The 18,320-nt window shown below is 46.5% G+C and overlaps 1 protein-coding gene across 4 annotated transcripts in view; it reads left to right on the top strand.

Moving 5' to 3' along the window:
• Nucleotides 1-18,320, top strand: part of DLG5 (discs large MAGUK scaffold protein 5) — a 98,816-nt gene that overhangs the window by 45,119 nt on the left and 35,377 nt on the right. For all 4 annotated transcript variants that reach the window (XM_044420277.1, XM_044420276.1, XM_044420278.1 and 1 more), the window contains 11 exons: nt 448-591; nt 2,495-2,678; nt 8,872-9,131; nt 9,656-9,968; nt 11,273-11,503; nt 12,511-12,695; nt 13,841-13,966; nt 14,901-15,033; nt 15,194-15,321; nt 16,117-16,292; nt 17,792-17,895. In XM_044420277.1, the coding sequence (XP_044276212.1) occupies nt 448-591; nt 2,495-2,678; nt 8,872-9,131; nt 9,656-9,968; nt 11,273-11,503; nt 12,511-12,695; nt 13,841-13,966; nt 14,901-15,033; nt 15,194-15,321; nt 16,117-16,292; nt 17,792-17,895 (1,984 nt within the window). The remainder of the gene's footprint in view (nt 1-447; nt 592-2,494; nt 2,679-8,871; nt 9,132-9,655; nt 9,969-11,272; nt 11,504-12,510; nt 12,696-13,840; nt 13,967-14,900; nt 15,034-15,193; nt 15,322-16,116; nt 16,293-17,791; nt 17,896-18,320) is intronic.

The following is an 18,320-nucleotide window of genomic DNA, read 5'->3' as shown; positions in this document are numbered from 1 at the left end:
TTAGTTTTTATTTGGATATTCAGATTGAATGTTTGTATCTGATATTTTGTGTAGTCAGTATTGGTATACTTGTACCCTAAATCATGCTTAAGACCAACAAGAGAAGTTAATGGCTTCCTCTTGGCTTTGCCTTGATTAAGAAATCAGCAGCATTATGTCCACACACAGCCACTGAAATAAGAATCATTTAGAAAATGGTCGTTTTATTTTCTTGGTTTCTTGAGAGGGATACGCCAAGCTTATTATCCCTATGATTTCAGGTGATCCTTTTAAAGGCAAGAAAAGTGTAATACCTATCCTTGCTGAAGCTCAAAAACCTATATAGAAGACTTCTATGTGCTTCTTTCAATTAATACTTTAAATGTACCATACCAATTAACTTTACTTTTATTCTAGTGATTTTAAAAGCACAGGTTTATCTGACAGCTGCTCTCTTTTTCGTGGCAGGCCTAGTCCCAAGCCAAACCATGACTACGAAAGATTGAAGATACAGTGCATGAAAGCCATGTCCGACCTGCAGTCTCTACAGAACCAGCACACCAAGACGCTCAAAAGATGTGAAGAAGCGGCAAAGGAGGCCGACTTTTATCAGTAAGTAAAGGCGAGCAGCACCAACATAGAGGCGAGCAGCGTTCTAGCCCTGTGTATCAGGCGATTTGCTTTAGACGTGAATGTTCTTCTTCGCTGGTTTTAACATCAGTCAGGGGATAGTTTTCAAAGCTTTTGGTGCTGATGAAGGATTACATTGGTTTAATCTTTTCACATAGAGAATCAGCCTCTAAAAATGATGCAAGATTAATTCAATGTGGAATGATTTAGCAACTGATTTCTTGATGGGAAGTGCAATTTCTTGGATTCTAAAGTCACCTATTAGTACAAATGACATAGATCACGATCAGAAGAATTAACGTGATTGTTTTTGGTTTGATTTAGTGCAAAGCGAACAAATTGAAGCAAATGTTGTGCAGAATGGTTTTTAATAGTATTCTTATATAATAGATCGCATTGATCTTTGGCAGCCTTGTACCTGCTAAAATCCAGACTTACAGATTGCTGATTGCCTGGAGTATAAATCATTGTCCATGAGCAAACACCAACATAATCCACTAACTACAGTAGAGGACAACTCCATGCATGGCTGCTAGGTCTATAAAGATGCCATCTTATTTATGCAATAAAATGTATTCCATACGTATTTCTATAAATATTATCTAGAATGACCTGCAACATTAAACCACAAATCATAATAAAAATCCACATCACTGCAGTAATAATACCTTGCAACCTGTTAGTAAAGCCAACCACCCAGCCAGGTGCCCAGGAGCTTTTGCGGCCAAGTCCATGCTCTGAACGTCAGCTTGGCCTTCTCCAGCCTGGCAAACTGTAGATGCTTTGCAGGGCAGGACTCATAAGCTGATGGTCAGGGAGAAGAGATGCTGTGTTTCAAAGTATCTGGAAGGCGTCATGGTGGGAAAGGTTGCCCTCACGGTCCTTGGCCGTGCACGTGAGAGGGCACAGAACCGTGCAAAGGCGAGGGGAAAGGCTCGGCGGGAGCTGAGCTGCACTGCAGCCGATTCAGTACGGGCGGACAAGCTGCTGCGTGCTCAGCAGCAGAGGCAGCAATGTATGGCTGGGGATTGTGGCGGATGGCCCTTTCCATCCCCTCCATGCCTCTGGCCTAATAGGGAACGTTGGTTGCTGTCCTGAGGCCGATTCTGGGGCCCTGTGCATAGAAACCACTGGCCAAATATTTTGCAGAAACAAACAAAGAAGGCCTATCTTGCCAACGGTTGGTCAGGGAAGCCCTCCTCAGGCATGCAGGAGCTGACCCAGCACAGTGTGGGTATGTGATGTTTGCCTGCTGCTCCACATGCATCCACCCCCTGCCGCTGCTCAAGGGATATGTTCTACGGCAGAGTCTGCATGCAGGAACATCTGTTGCGTAGAATTCGCAGCAGGAATGGTTCCTCTGAATTGAAGTCCGAGCCCTATTTAAGGTGCTTGTGATGGTCTATGAAGCCCTAAACAGCTTGGGACCTGGGTGCCTGAAGGGGCGCCTTCTTCCCTGTGTGCCCTCCCATCCCTTGAGATCCGAGGCAGAGGCCCTGCTCCAGGAGCCCTACTTGAAGGGGATCAGATCCAGAGGAGGGCCGTCTTTGTGGTGGCACCCCAGTTACGGACCAAGCTCCCCAGAGAGGTTCACCTGGCGCTGACGTTATATTCTTTTCGGCATCCGGTGAAAACCCTTTTATCTTCCCATTCTTTTAACGTGTAGTTTGTTTTAACTGGGGCTTTTATCCTGATTTGCTGGATGCTGTGTCTGTTTTGCAGTTTTATTGTTCTTTATTGTAAGCCATTCCTAGATGTCAGCAGTGGACCGGGTACAAAAGTTTTCAATCAACGAATTAAATAATATAAATAAATAAGAACACCTCTGCTTTTCAAATGCCCGTGGAGCATGTTAATGAGCTGTGGACATTCCCGATCTCGCCAGCACGCTGCACAGCCGGCTGCTGAGTGACCAGTCGCAGCTGAAGGAGGACATGGACACCTTGAAGCGGAAGAACACCCAGCTGGTGCGAGAACACAACCACCTCCAGCAGTCCTGCGAGGAAATGAAGAGGCTTCACGATGAAGACCAGAAAGAGATCTCGGACTTGCGGACCCAGCAGCAGCAGGTAGTCTGTGCCGCCCCGACCCGCCCAGTTGGACTGCTCGCTCTGTTCCTTTTCTTTCCCCCGTGGTTCTGTAAGCACACGGGGGCACTGCAGGAGCGTCTCTCTTCACGCCAATTTTATAGCCTCTTTCTCTGCCTTAATTTCCATAGAGTACAGCACTGGCCATAAAAAGGCGGATTCCTCGCAAGGAAAAGCAAGTCTAGTTGCATAAATGACAACCCACTCCTTTTTCTGCCGTGTGACACCTAGTACAGTGAATGGGATGCTTAATTTGTATTTGTTGTTGTTGCTAAATCTAGATCACCCCCTGCCCTGTCAAATTTGCTGATCTGGAACATCTTTCACTAGAATGAAAATTGGTTGAGAAAAGTTAGGGAAGAAAATCAAATTCTTTGTACATAAAATATGGTATTTTGGTGTAGCAGAGAGTTATTGGTCCAGATGGTCTGAGTAAGTATTTGTTTTCTATATTCATTATTTATGTTTAACATTTACAAATTATTTCAAGCAAAGCTACTCTCATTATATAAAAAATACAATGCAGAGACAAAATAAATGGAGAAAATAATACAATAATTGCAAAATAATATTTATAAATTATCTTCATCATAATTTTTAAGGAGCTCTAGTTCCAAGTTACTTCTGTAGATTGAAATAGGTTAGCCAAAATTAAAAGATTTTATTGAAACAAAACTGTCATGAGTATTCGCACTCTCTCGCTCTCAAAAAAAAAGAAAAGAAAAGAAAAAAGAAAAAAAGCAAGCCAGTGTTTTCAGGTTGTGAGACTACTGCATAATCAAGGGAGTTAATTACTATTAATTAATACAATTAACTGTGTATTTCCACCCTGTGATACTTTAATTATTTTTATTATAAAAGTTCAACCAAAGAACTGAGAGAGGAAAAAATAAAGAAAAAATACAGCTACAGCGGTACCTCGGCTCACAAACGCCTCAGTTCATGACCAAATCGGGTTGTGAACAAAAATTTCATAACAATTTTGACTCAGGTGGTGAATGCCACATTGGGTGGTGACCATGATCGCGGCCGTCTCCCCACCCCCCCAAGTGGGGAGATGGCCGCGATCATGCTGGGGGCAGGGGTGGGGAGATGGCCGAGATCGCGCCCGTCTTTCCTGCAAGAGCACAACCGCAATCTTGGCCATCTCCACCCCCGCCCCGCTCAGCACAATCACGCCCGTCTCCCCCCTCCCCGAGCGAGCCTGCAATCGCACCTGTCTCCCCCTCTCAAGTGTGCCAGGATGACGGGCACGTGCAGGGATGAAAGGCGCGATCGCAGTCGTGCTGGCGGGGGGATGGGGAGATGACCCCGCTCGTGCTCGGGGTGAGGGGCGGGGAGATGGCCATGATTTTTGTTGTTCTTTGTCACTTTGCTTCACATTTTTCTGATTAAAAAAAATAGTTACTGAACGGATTAGCCTTATTTTCATTGAACCCTGTGGGGAAATTTAACTTGGCTCATGACCAATTTGGGTCATGACCAGAGTCCTGGAACAGATTAAGTTCATGAGCCAAGGTACCACTGTATATAGATTCAGGGGACACTTTCCAAATAGTAGATATTTTTATTATCTGTATTTCATATTGCATTTTCTTGTATTTTAACAGCTGTTGTGAATTGCTGAGAGAGCTTTGGCTATTAGGTGACACAGAAATATAGTTAATAATAACAGTAAAAACAAGAATAATAACAAACCTTTGAGTAACTATTCTCATATTCAACTTGAATCGACTGCATGCCAAATGCTCTGAGCAAATGATTTTTTTAAAGGAAACTCATTAGAATAGATTAGAATCTTACAAATATTCTACACTCTTGTTGGGGGAGACCGTATATTCTCTGATCTTAATAGTTACTCTCTTGATAACTCGTTGGTTTCCACCACCTGTATGATACCCCCAGGTATGAATTCCTACCATCTTGTGAGTATAAGCACCCTTGGCTTACCGTGAAGCCATGGTAGATGGAGAGAGAAAGGAAGTGAGTGGAGCATCCTGTGGACTCATCAATGGTGGGCAGAAGGTGGATCTTCAGATGTTCTAGGATTCTACTCCCTGAAGCTCCACAGGCATAGCCAGTGGTCAGAATGCCAGGTGATCAAGTCCAGAACCTCTGGAGGTCTGCTTTCTAGACACCTTTGCCATACACGCTCCTACAGGCCTCCTAGAAGTTCAGGGCATGCTCCTAGCGAAAGAATTTATATTCAGGGCACACACACAAACAAGTTCGTACTGCAAGGGCTAAACAGGCGCAAGTTTCGGGCCCTCTGGCATCTTTTCCTTCCTGAATTAAGGAATGAATGGTGCTGGGCAGCAAAGGATTTGGCTTTCAGTAGGAAAAATGGGCATGAGTCCAGCTCCTCTGTGATTACCCCATAAAGCCAAGCATCAGTTTTGTTGTGCTGGTGGGAGATGGACTGAGGCTGGTTCTGAGAGACTCACAAAGAACCCGTTACCTCAAAGTGGCTACTCTTGTGAGCCCAGTCCAAAACGATCCTTCTGTTTTGATGGGTAAAATCGCCCTGGGGCGATTCAATGAAGGAAACTCATGTTGTGTCATCTTGGAATTGGAGTGTAGCATGTGCATCCGAGCTGTGGTCCTCTCTTTGGGGATGCGATAGTGTGGGGCAGCCACTGTTGGGCGGTTCTGTCTGTGTGCCGATGCTTGTCATTGGTTTCGGCTTGTTCCAGGAGCGCAGCAGCTTGGAGGGACAGAAAGTCTGGATCAAATTACTTCCACCGACAGAGATGGCCATTGATTTTCTGTGCAGCAGCTGACTGGCTTAGGAGGCGGCCCAGCTCACGTACAAGTCTTGTGGTTGCCATGGCGGTACCCTTTGGCCCAGCTTGGATTATTTACTCTACTTCCTGCCAGGGAATTGAATGCGAGCGCTCCCTCCTTGTTGTGCCTCCTCGTCTTTTTCTCTACTGTTATTCCACTACTATTTTTTTGATTCTTTTTCAAGCGAACCATTTAAACTTTTAATTCTTGGAGATTACCTGGGTGTTGTTTTCAATATGCTCATTTGAATCTCACAAAACATTTTGAGGGCATCTAAATGTCCCTGCCCAAGATCTCAGCAGAAACAAATTTGACTTCTGTCTTTGCTCCCTGGGTAGGCACTTTTCAAGTGGAGTTGCTCTGTCTTTAAGGCTGAATCCCATACTCCTGGTACAGAAACGCATGTGTCATTGTCGTCATTTAATTTAGATGCCGCTTTTCCACCCAAAGTGGCTAACAAAACAACAAAATTGTAATGCACCCCAGTAGATTGTGTGTAATCTTGCACTCTGCAAGGTCCTAAGCCAATGGTGGACCTAGTCGGTAGTACATTGGGTATATTCTCACAGGTGCATTTGAGGTCTTGTGCATGTATACACACAGCCTGTTTCCCTCCTTGCAGTTGTATTTATGCATAATTGTGGCCATGTATGGATTTGAGAAAGGTGGGCACCATGTCCCCTCCTCTTGGCTGAGGCTCCTCTCTTGCTCGGTGTTTTACCAAAGCTCTGAGCACCATTCTTGTCAATCATGCATTGCCTTCTTTTCCTCTTTGGATGTTTGCTATTACTCTCTGGGAGCAGGTGCTTGCTGAGCAGCCAACCTCAGGCAAATGTCGAAAAATGTGCAAGCCAGATAAAACACCAAGTGTCAAGCAGCCAATGCCCCCCACTACTGGCAATTTAATTGCATTGCTTTAACTTGCTTTTATAACTTCTGTGCATTTTTGCAGAGGCTGCAATGGGCCCTGCAAACAGTGTGCCATCTTGTGGTGAACCAAATGTCATTTTCTTGTTGTCTCTTGAGTATGCAGCCTTTTCTTGATGCCTTGTTCAATATAGGCATGGTTTGATCAAACCAAGACAACTGCCTTGGTCTTCTAGGATAGTTATTTTGATACGGAGGAGCAGTCAATCAGGTGGACTGCTACCTCCCATCTGTGATTGTACAGTCAGCCTAGATTGGCCCCAGCCGTTGCCGTCCATGAGAACACAGCCAGGGTCTCAGCCCTGTTTAGACTTTTATTAGGAGATGGGAAGCTTTTCATGGGGAAGAGAAATGCCTTCTCTCACCCGTGTACCTAGGATAATGCTCAGTGTGCTGCTTGTATTATGCCCACTGGATTTGAGCACATCCTCTGTGTGGAGTTTCCATGTGGAGCACCTTCATCAGACCTGCAGGAGCCAGCTGAAGGGAGACGTTCATTGGCTGCCTCACCACACAAAACTTGCCCCCACCTGTTGATGCAGAGGCCAGAGGGAAGGTCCAAAGGCAGTTGAGGAAGAAAAGCAAAAGATCGTGCCGTGTCATTGATAACATTAAAAATCTAAGCAGCCTCTGCAATACGCATTTCATTCTAGGAAATAGAGAATGACTACCAGACAGAAGAATGGCTTATTTTATAAGCTCTGGGAAAGCAGAGAGCAATTTCCCATTCCAATTTAGAGAGGCTCATGTCTCGATTTAGAGAGGTGAGAGCATCAGCAACCTACCGTACGCTGGTTGCTGTGGACTGGCGGAAAGGGCCATGGTGTTCTCTCCCCTGCCCCCAGTAGCTTCAGCTGGTGATGAAGAAGAGGATAATCTGAGCCCTGAAACATGTTGGCAGGAAAACACGTGGGCATCAGAGATGTTGGGAGTAGCGAATGAAACAAAAATAGGGAGAATGTGTGAGATGTTGGTGTTGTTTGCGGAGGCGGCTGCAGTTTGTAAGTCTGAAAACTACTTTTTAGGGAACTGTGTGCAGATCCCGTAAGGGGCCGAAGGCACAACCCATCTGTTGTGCTGTCAGAGCCCATAAGTCTGTGTTCAGCAGCAAAGGTAATCCACACCTCCCTGCATCTCCTCCTCTGCTGCCCAGCTAGAGGAGCATTCGCTGCCAGCTAGCTGAGGTGCCTCGGGGGCAGGGAGAAGGAGCTTGGCGTGCTGTCGGGGTCCCTCATATCCTAGCAGCCCTGGTCCCTCACCTACCTGGGACACCCCCGTTCCTGATTGCCCAGCCTGGAGAGGTCCCAGCGTGGTCCTTCGGCACCAGCTGCAAAGGAGGGAGGCGGCAGCTTTGAGTCGGAGCACTGTCTGGGATTCAAAGTACCCATGTGCCCCAGGATGCTTTCTGGGGGGTTCAGACTCACTCCTCAGTGCCCCAAATGAGAGTGTTGCAGGTCTGACCGTATTTTATCCACACAGCTGTCCTCTGTGCGCTCTTCCTTGCATTTGGCCCTTTCGAAGGCCGCATGTGTTTCTTTTTGTTCTTGCTGAACTTTAGCAAGAGATTTCTCATTCAAAATAGATACGCGTGCCAACTTCTGTATGCTCCTGCAAGCAGCCTGAGTGCAAAAATTCCGGTGACCTGGAAGGCTGAATCTGCAAGAGCAGCCGAGATTGCCATGGAAAAGGGCACTGGGTGTGGACTGGAAGAGGGACAGGTTTTCTCTCCTCACGGGGTCCATTTAGAAAAGAGTGGACATACTGTACATTGTTACTGTTATTACACTGCATGTTTATCTTGCCTTTTTTCTCTTGCGAGGAACCCAAGTCTCTTACGTAGCTCCGTTTTATCCTCCCAACAACAACTCTGTGAGGTAGGCTGCGAGGGAGTGTACTGTACTCTCTCTGTGGAGTGTGTTTTTTCCTTGATTTTATGGTGATTTGCTATTTGTGTGATAACAGAGAAGGCATCCTCCGGGTGCAGGAGGGCTGGCTTTGAATCCTGCACTGGAATTGTAGGAGAAAAGAATGGCTGAATGTAAACAAATCTTTGTGTGCAGAAAGTTTTTGCTTGTCTGGAATTGTGTGATCTGTTATAGAAGAGGGATAGGAAATGTGGCACCCCAATGTATTTGGTCACCTGCCAGCATGGTCAATGGTCAGGGATGATGGGAGGTGTAGTCTGATAACCTCTGGAGGACCACCAGTTCCCTGCCTTGGACAGGAGGGGGAATTCCATGCCAGTTCTTTATGACACTCCACCAGCTTCTGTTTTCCTTCCTCTTGTCATTCTTGGATCCAGCCAGTGGCTGGTTGCTTTGCCATTTCCTGTTTATGTTGTGACTCTTTTCAGGAAGGGTGGAAAAATAGGCAAGATAAAAGGTAAACATAACTCAAACTCCCTGAGCTTTCCTGAGGTTGCCCTGCCTGGAGTTTTTACCCACAGCCCCTTTCCCAATCCTAGGTTATGAAGCAGAACGGGTCGTCGGAGATACTCAACAAACTCTACGACGCAGCCATGGACAAGCTCGAGGGTGTGAAGAAGGACTACGATGCGCTCAGGAAGCGGCACAACGAGAAGATTGCGAGCCACAACATGGATCTGAGCCGACTGGAGCAGACGGAGGAGGAGAACAGGCGGCTGCAGAAGCAGATCGACATGCTGATGAAGCAGCGGGACACGGCCGTGCATTTCCAGCAGCAGTACTCCTCCTCACTGAGAAGGTCGGAGGCATTTCCGGGCCGCTTGTCCTACCTTCCCTTTTGGCTCTAGACCCAACTAGCACAACTTCTTTGGTGTTTCTGGGCTCCCTTTTCCTATATTTGTCACTCCGGGCCAAGTAGGCCTGTCAGGAACTTCCAGACTCACCTGTCTGGCTTATCCATGCATAAATTGGAAACACTCCAATTATGATATCAAAAAGTGTGCACGGTGGGGCATGGGGGAACCTCCTGTCTTGCATCAACTCTTCCTCTCAGTCTGGTTCCGATCCCTGAAACGAGCTGGGCTTGAAAGTCCTCCATGGGGAGAACTCAGCACCTCTCACCAAACCCTCCCCCTTTGTGTTGACATTAGTCGTCTCTTCCCCACCCCTCACACGTGAATAGGACCAACACGTGTCCAAAGAAGCATGGCAGATGCTATTGCTTCGAGCGCTGTCCTTGAATTAGTTGAGCGCAGTGTCCTGAGCACAGAGAGGCCCTCTGGCAGTTTGTTGAAGGGGTCACTGTAACTTTATTCTCCGCAGATTTGAGAGTTTGCAGCAAGAACTGAGCAAAGCCACTGCCCAGAACAAGGAGCTGCAGCGAGAGATGGAGCGGCTCCAGTCCGAAGTGACAAGGTTTAAAACGATGCAGCTGAAGGCGGTGAAGGATGCCGAGAAGTACAAGGAGGAGAGGGACTCGGTTTTCAGCGAGTACCGACTCATAATGAGCGAGCGCGATCAAGTTATCAAAGAAGTGGATAAGCTGCAGACGGAGCTGGAGGTTGCGGAGTCCAAACTGAAAAATACGTCTTCGGAGAAGAGAGTAGCCAGTGAAGAAATGGAAGCTTTGAGACAGGTACAGTACCTCGAGGCACTTTCTGTCAGCGGGTGGTGCTGTGCCACAATGTGCAAGCTTCTAGGTAAGACACCTAAGAGGATTAGCTTCACCGGGGGGCTGCCCACGCCCTCTTCCAGAAGGAAGCAATTCCCTTTTGGAGACTGGATAATGGCAAGACTGCGTAGGTGGCTGCATCCTGCTCTCCCATGTTCGGCTGACAACTTCCAGTGGAACTCACCTGGAACGCTTCCCTGCAAGACCATTCTCCCTGCATAGAACCCATGGCATGGGAAGGGCTCCTAGCACAGCCGTAGTTCCATGGGTCCTGGGTTTTCCAGCACTGAGCTTCACTGATTGACTGTGTGCTGCCGAATTAGGTGAGGGGGGAGATCTCCCTTTGTGCCCTGTGTGATTTGATACACCTCACAGCTATCCACCCCTCACCTGCCTTGGCTTTTTTCTAGGCAAATAAGCTCTCTACTTCAGCTGCTCGGTCATGTGAGTGCCCCCTTTCTGCACATTCCCTGTTTGGTGTGCAAATGAAAGCAACTCTCCTCATTCAGATACGTCAGATTAGGAAGCCAGAGAAGCACCAGACTCAGGAGGGAGGCAGTACAAAAGGCCTGCCATCACGGTGAGCACTTGACCTCAGGAGACATCACAGAGGTCACGAGATGTTGCAAGTTGGGCCTGTTTGCCTGGATCAGCAGCTCCCTCAGCCGGATGGTGCTCCAGAGTGTGGTGTTCCCACCTTGAGGTCGCCAAATTTCACCAAATTCATCTGGCCAGCCCCTCCTGGGAAGTACCAAGGAAGCGGCCCAGACATGTGGAGGCCTCCATCACACCACAGCAGAACAAATTTCGTGATAAGTTCCCAGGTGTTCTTTTCAGGTCTGGTGACCAGTATTCCAAGTGTGGTTGCACTATAAATTTGTGCAAAGGCATTTGGATGTAGCAGCTTATATTCGGTTCCTAATGTTTCCCAAAAAATCCACCTTTTTCACATTGGCCACACAGAAAAGCAGCTCCGGAAAAGGGGAATCATGAAAAAGGGGAATGGTTAAGTGCTCTCTGATAGTTGTTGCTTCTCTTCCGCAAATTGTCACCTTCCACCGCAGATTTGCAGTTATTTGGCTAATTCAGTATTTGGATACTGTAGGAGGCTTAACTTTTAAGATGTTTATTAATGCATTTAGTGCAGGTTCATTCAGTGCCTTCTTTTTATTAACTGCACACACTTTACAAATGTCAGTGTCTACTCACTGAGAGAACGACTTGCATCAGTACTCAGTGGCCCTACCACTGACGGGCTCTAATTTTAGGAACTGAATTCTGCCCTGGTGGAACGCGATCGCGCGATCTGCGAAAGGAATGAGCTCTTAGAAAAGTACTGCCATGAAGTGAAGGACAAAGCCGAGGCCCAGAAGGAGCTGGACCAGGCGTGCAAGGACATTGAGACCGTGAAGGAGGAGAGGGATGTGGCCCGGAAGGAACGGACAGAAGCCATTATCCAGAGGGACCACCTGCTGAGAGAGTACTATCAAGCTCGCCAGGTACGGGCCAGGCAAAAGGTTGCACATTTATGCTATCGCATTTAAGCTATGCTTTTATAGGCCATCCAGAGACTCTGGAACTGGAAGGCATATAAAAATGGTAAATAAACAAACAAACAAACATAAATCAATCAATCCCCATGCATTTGAAGGTTTCTTCATAGCATCGGATATCACATGAAACCCTTTCATAAAAATTCTCAGTTTTACAGAAACCAAAGGAATCTTTGGAAAAGGATAAAAGGTAATGGTGATTGATTGAAAAATAAAATCACTTGATTTTAAATTGTAAAATTGGGTTCTGATCACTAGATTTTTCTTTCCTTTCCTACCCTATTCCAAATTGCATTCAGTCTCTGTTTCATATTTGAGTTATGGATAACTTAAAGTTCATTTTGTTTTGTTATTTTCTTATTTATAGGCCATTGAATAGCCCTCTAAGCACTCTCTAAGTGACTAACAACATTAAATTGATTTGATTTGATTTCAGTGTATCTTCTCTAAGTATAGCTAAGTCTGGATCCCCAATGAGACCCAGTATTATCTGAGTAGTATCTACATTGTACTAAGGTATACAGTCTGCAATGTGTGGATATTTAGGCACATGCACATTTTAAAATTAAAATGCTTAAATTCCATTAACCACATACAGTAGAAACTATCAACAGTGGGAACACCAGTAAAAGCCTGTTTCAATTTAAGGTCCTTTCCTAAGAATAGCTTCTGGTTCCTTTGGGGAAAGTCCTTTAATCAAATTCCAGCTTGAGCCACAAATGAGCTTTGGTGGAATAGCTTTCTAATAAAATCAGCCTGTGGGGTTTCCATCGGCCCGTCCTTTCCAGCTCCTATGACACACATCCATATTGCTTACTAGCATATGTGAAAGCATCCAAGCCAAATTACTACTGTCTACCAGTTTTGCTTTCATACCATAAACAAGCTGTTTGAAGACCACTCCTAAACATTGGTATTGATTGGTCGAACTGCGCATAATTCCCCTTTCTCAGATACAAGATTCTGCTACGCTGGATATAGAAAGAGCGAACAAGGAGATTGAGATGCTCCGGAAGCAGTACGAGGCAATGTCACAGGAGTTAAGAGAAGCAGTCCAGGAAGCAGAAGTAGCAAAATGCAGAAGAGACTGGGCCTTCCAAGAACGTGACAAGATTGTTGCAGAGCGAGAGAGCATCCGGTAAAATGCAGCTTATCCTAACTGTGCTAGCCAAGAGTTCATTTGCAGTGCAAAATTCCTATAGCGAAGTAACACAGTAAGACAAACTCTCAAAGCTGAGGGCCTAAAAATTTAAAATAAATGCATTAAATTACAAGCGATCCATCACAATGGAGCATGGTTAGCAAAGGGTGAAATCCTATACATGGTTAAATGCATTCCGCTGAAATTGACATTGGATATAATTTTGTGGTCCTGAATTAATCAACTGATTAGTAACTATGGGCTGAAAATAAATTTTTGCTTTTAAGTCAAAGAGAGCAAGCAATATACATCAAATGCAAACTATGGAGTTGGGAGGGGTGGAGTCAGGAAATTTCAGTTAAAAGTTGTAGAGGCTCTGGAAGATCAAGATAGACTTTGTCAGTGCCAATGAAAAGGTCAGCGGAGTTGTGGCAGGAGCCACCCTGCTGCACACTCACACTTGCCCGATTCATGTGTGCATTGGAAGCTGCACGTGGGCAGAGGGGCTGGGCCTCTCATCCTCCCACGTTTCCAGGTCCCGTCTGTAACTCGAGATTCATTTTCCCAGCTCCGTTTTAACATCAGCGATAGTTCAGTTTCTTGCCATCGGGGCAGCGTCTAATTCTTTGTCCAGCCATCTGCTGCCCTAAAAATGCAAGCCAGCCAATTGCTTCATAAATAGGGTCTTTAACCGAGGCCTCTTGGTTAAAGCTGAAAATGGACGACCCCCCCACAGGCACCTTCCATTGCCTGGGCATCTTGCGCAGCCTTTAATTTGCCTTTCTTTAAAAAGCAGGGAAACGACTGTTTTAGAGAAGGCTTTTAGGAAAGAATCTCCAGCTGTTCTAACTTTGTGGTAGGGATCCGCAACATGCACCCTCTTAAATGCTAAGATCTGGCTTTTTAAAGAGTTACCATCCAGCCTTCCAGATGCCAAATCAGAGGCAAGAGTATGTGTGGGGGAAACTCTAGCTTCAGGTTGGCCCTCCAAGAAGACTAGCTGCTGACTAGGGTGTCTTAGGCTCTTTTCCCCTCCTTATCCTGTCCTTCCACCATTCTGATGCTCCAGTGAAGATCCATGGGGCCATTCCTTGATCCTGCAGCTCTTTTGGGACTTCATTTCTCCCCCTTTGGTTCTGCAGGACTTTGTGTGACAACCTGAGGAGGGAGAGAGACCGAGCCGTGAGTGACCTGGCTGAGGCGCTTCGCAATCTGGATGATATGAGGAAGCAAAAGAATGATGCTGTGCGTGAATTGAAAGAGCTGAAGTGCGTTCTAGAAAACTCTTCCATGCCTATCTTTGTATCTTGCCATTGTATGTTGAATGTTCCGTGCCTAATATGCTGGGATAGGGCCAGCTGTATGCATACTACCATTTTTGCTCTTAAAATCACCATTCATCAGGGGACCTGGGGAGATACAAGAAGGATGGCAGTGCAAATGTATGGTTTCATGCGATGAACTGAGTCAGCTGGGGAATGGAGCAAACATTCAGCTCTCTCGCAAGAGCATTGTGGTCCTCTCCTCCAGAGCAGCCGTACCGTGCATTTCTTTTGAGGCAGCTAGCTAGGCCACTCTTTAAATTGCAAGGAGCATTCTCAGTAGTCACAACTGAGGACATTGGCCAGTTCACCATCTGCCACCACGGCCAGTGCCGTTCCCTGCTCATGAAGTGCACAGCTCAATTTTTCTGGGCCAACTTTTCAACCAAGGTGACTTCCAAAGAACACGAGCCTTGCACGGACATTTCTTCCTAGATGTGAAAGGCAGCAAAACTGCTCACGCTTTCTCGCGCGTGAGTCCCATGGAAGTAGGGCATACTTCAGGGAAAACTCACACATGAACTTCCACGGTTTGATTAGAAAAGTGAAGGAGAAGAAGTGGTGCCACTCGTGGTGGTGTTGACAAGCAGAACAGGGCGCAGGCGAGAGTCTCAGGATCGTGCCAGCCGGTTTTACATTTCCATTATGAAAAAGAGAGGCTGCAATTCCGGGCCTGTTCAGGTTACTGCAGTCACGTTTGACAGAAATGTCAGGATTGTCGCCAGAATCCCTCTATCTGTCAAAATATTCCAGTACCATTTTTAATAAATATAAAGGTACATCATTGATGTAACAAACATGCAGCACTTCGGAGAACATAAGATTTTTTTGAAAGTCTGCTACCGTCACTTGAAAGATGTCAATGTGGCTCTTCCCGCAGAGAGAAGATGGAGAATCAGTTGGAAAAGGAAGCAAGGTTCCGGCAGTTGATGGCCCACAGTTCGCATGATTCCGCGATTGACACGGATTCTCTAGAGTGGGAAACCGAAGTGGTGGAGTTTGAGAAAGACAGGGTAAGTCTGCACCTGTCTTGTCAGGCAGCTGTTGAAAACAGCTGTTTTTGCTGTTGAAAACTAGCAAAGGGGTGATCCAAGAACATATTAATTCACCTTGTTATCCTACTTGTATGTAACCGATCACTGCAGATAACATCAAGTGTTTCTTATCCATTAGGAAGATATGGATCTGAAAGCTCTTGGCTTTGATGTGGCTGAAGGTGTGAATGAGCCATATCTTCCCGGAGACTGTGGGATCTTTGTGACCAAAGTGGACAAGGGAAGTATTGCAGATGGTCGGTTAAGGTAAGGTACCTGCAGTTTGCCCATTCGTGGGAGTCCATGAAATGAGTCAACTTAACGAAAAATTGATGACTAGGAACAGGGGCGATTATCAAGTATGCATTCAGAGACTTCGTGCAGGGCATCAATGTGGTGGTCCCCCGGGCAGAAGCTAAAACCCACACCTAGAGGTGGAACTGGGCCTTCACAGGTTGTCCTGTTCTCTCTCCTGTGGATTTCTACTCTGTTTGACTTCTGCACAGGGCTTTTTATACTGTCCCTGCCTGCAACAATATCCTTAGAGGTGAGTGTATATTGTCTCCCCTTTTTCTGAAGGTTACTTGAAATTTTTGGATGCCTGGGTACATATGCCCTGCAGAGCACAATCTGTGAATAGATACAGTGCCCAGCTAGCTTGCCTCTCTCTCCCAGAATTTTCTCTGTATCCATTTGAATCCTAATTGGGATCAGGCACAAAATCGCAAATAGCCAATCACTCTAGCAGCAGCATCCACATAGCTTTGGGGGGAAATACAACTGTTTTGGAAGTTCGTAGTACATGCAATATCCAAATGCTGAATCAGAAAAAATATGAGACATTTTCTGAATGTGTGAAGAATATTGAAGCTGTCCCAGTCCTTCAGGTAGTCCTCAGAACGGCTCCCTGACAAGCACAGAGAGATTGCCATGTTTTCCCAACAAAAAGATTTGTTGAGCCTTGCTATTAGAAGGGGCTGCATTTCAGAAGTTAATGGCTGCTCACGCACACATGTAGAACAGACTAAAATTGAGTCTCTTGCTTCTCCTCTAATTAATCAGGGTGAATGATTGGCTGCTGAAGATAAATGATGTGGACCTTACCAACAAGGACAAGAAGCAAGTCATAAAGGCGGTGCTTAACGGTGGGGGAGTCATTAATATGGTTGTCCGCAGGAGGAAGTCCTTAGGAGGGAAGGTGATAACACCGCTGCACATCAGTCTCTCTGGCCACAAAGGTAAATGCTGCTGCACCCTTCGAACTCCGTGCTAACACGTTAGTGCACTCCGGGAGGGAATCTAGAACCTCCGGCTTCTACTCTGAAATGAATGGCGGCGGTTCTAGATTTTCCTAGTGTCCAGTGCTGCGTGCCCAAACTATCTGGTCACAAAGGGGGTGTTCCACTACGTTCTTGCATGATTCACTGCTCGGGCCTTAGAAACATAGAACAGAGAAACCGAGCGAGTCAGAGGGGGTCTCCCGGGTCATCTAGTCTGACCCCCGGCTCCAGCCGGCTCTGCTCACGACATGCTCACCGTGTGCATGTCCAGCCTATCCTTGAACACCCACACCGATGGGGCCTCAACGACCTCCCGTGGAAGCCCATTCCACACCCTCGGGGTCCCAACTGTCAGGAAGTGCTTCCTGGCATCCAAATGGAACCTTGGCTCCCTGAGACGGCATGCTTTGTCGAGCACTTTGTTCAGCATCCCAAACATTCTTTTGTTAAATTTGTAAAGAACCTGCTTTGAACCTGAACCCTGAACCCTGTTGGCCTTTTTCTTCATGCCTCGTAAAATTCCTTCTCAAGCCTGCTGGAATCTTGGGTGCCCTTTTTTTAAAAAAATGCAGAAATTCCCTTTACTTCTGGACTTTTCCTATAACAGCATCTGCATTTTGTAACTGGAAAGCCCCCACTTTGGCCGGCCACCACAGAGTAATATTCAACTACTACCATTCGCGGCACAGGGTAAATAAAACAGTCGCAAACCGAACGGTGGTCCAGGTGGCAGCATGCCAAGGATTCATGCCCTGAGCGTTCATGCACAAGCCACCTCTCGCGCTAATCCCAACGTTCTTCACCGTGGTCTTTGTGTGTCACATGCGTGGGCTTTGCCACACTCACCCAAATCCCACCATTCTCCGGCAGAATGCGAATACTTCCCTGTAACGTTCATGCGCATCCAGCTCTGACCCCAGTTTAACGGGGGCATTTGTGCACCTCTTGCCAAGGCTGAGCAGCAGGTGTGCGTGGCTTCCTGGACCTCAGGTATATCTCCTGGCCTAGGAGAAGGATGGTACATCTGGAATGATGTTTTGAAAGCACGGAGGAGGGACTTAATCGAAATCCAGAAGGGAAGCAGCTAGAGTAGCGCCATTAAAAATTCACCCTTCCATTCTGAAATTTAGACACAGAGGAATTTGGGAAGTAAGGTACCGTGCAGTTATTTACAAGAAGCATAAGTCCAAGCCATTTCCCATGGAGCTCTCAGGAGATGGAAGTGCACACCCTCCCACCAAAGAGGTGGCAATTTTAAGCCTGCCATAGGTGTGTGTAGGGTGTGGCTCATGGAGAGAGGAGGAGGTGTGTTAGGATGACTGCCATGGGACGATGGACTTCCCCAGCATTTAGCTTGACTGTAGTGAACCTGACCGCAATCCGCGAGCAGGCGTGGGACAAGCAGGGCACGCTGTGTGCACGGAATTACTGGATGACTTTGCTTCTCTGTCTTTCAGACAGTGGAATTGGCCTGGAAAATGGCGTGTTTGTTGCTACTGTCGTGCCTGGTGGTCCAGCTGCCAAAGAGGGGTCCCTTGCAGTGGGAGATAGGATAATCGCCGTAAGTCATACGCTTTAGTCTTCCTGGCTCGTGTGTGAGACTTGTTGCATAGGCTCAGTTCAGATACCAAGCCAAACTTGGGTATGTACTAACCAAATCTTGATTCGAGTTTCTACATGCAAGGCATGGACTTGCTAGTCTGCGTTTGTATTTCTTCTGTTCGTTGCTTCAGTCTCTAGGATACGCTGGTTTAATACCGTGTGCAGCAAAAACCGTGCTTTGCCAAACCACTCTTAACTGTTTCTCGGCTCTGATTTGCTGGCTGGTTACAAACCAGGGCTTATCAAATCAGACATCTTATAAACCATAATTGAGCTTCCTTAACCATGATTTTCTCTGCCACCAAAGAGGTATGCTATGTATTCTATAGCGTCCCTGCGTTTATGTAAGAAAAATGACATAGTCAGTCAGAAGAGTAGACTTCC

Source organism: Varanus komodoensis, unplaced genomic scaffold (assembly GCF_004798865.1).
Source record: "Varanus komodoensis strain SLA01 unplaced genomic scaffold, ASM479886v1 scaffold11, whole genome shotgun sequence".
NCBI classification, from domain to species: Eukaryota; Metazoa; Chordata; class Lepidosauria; order Squamata; family Varanidae; genus Varanus; species Varanus komodoensis.
The sequence above is the reverse complement of the archived record's forward strand: the minus strand, read 5'-3'. Positions and strand labels throughout refer to the sequence as shown.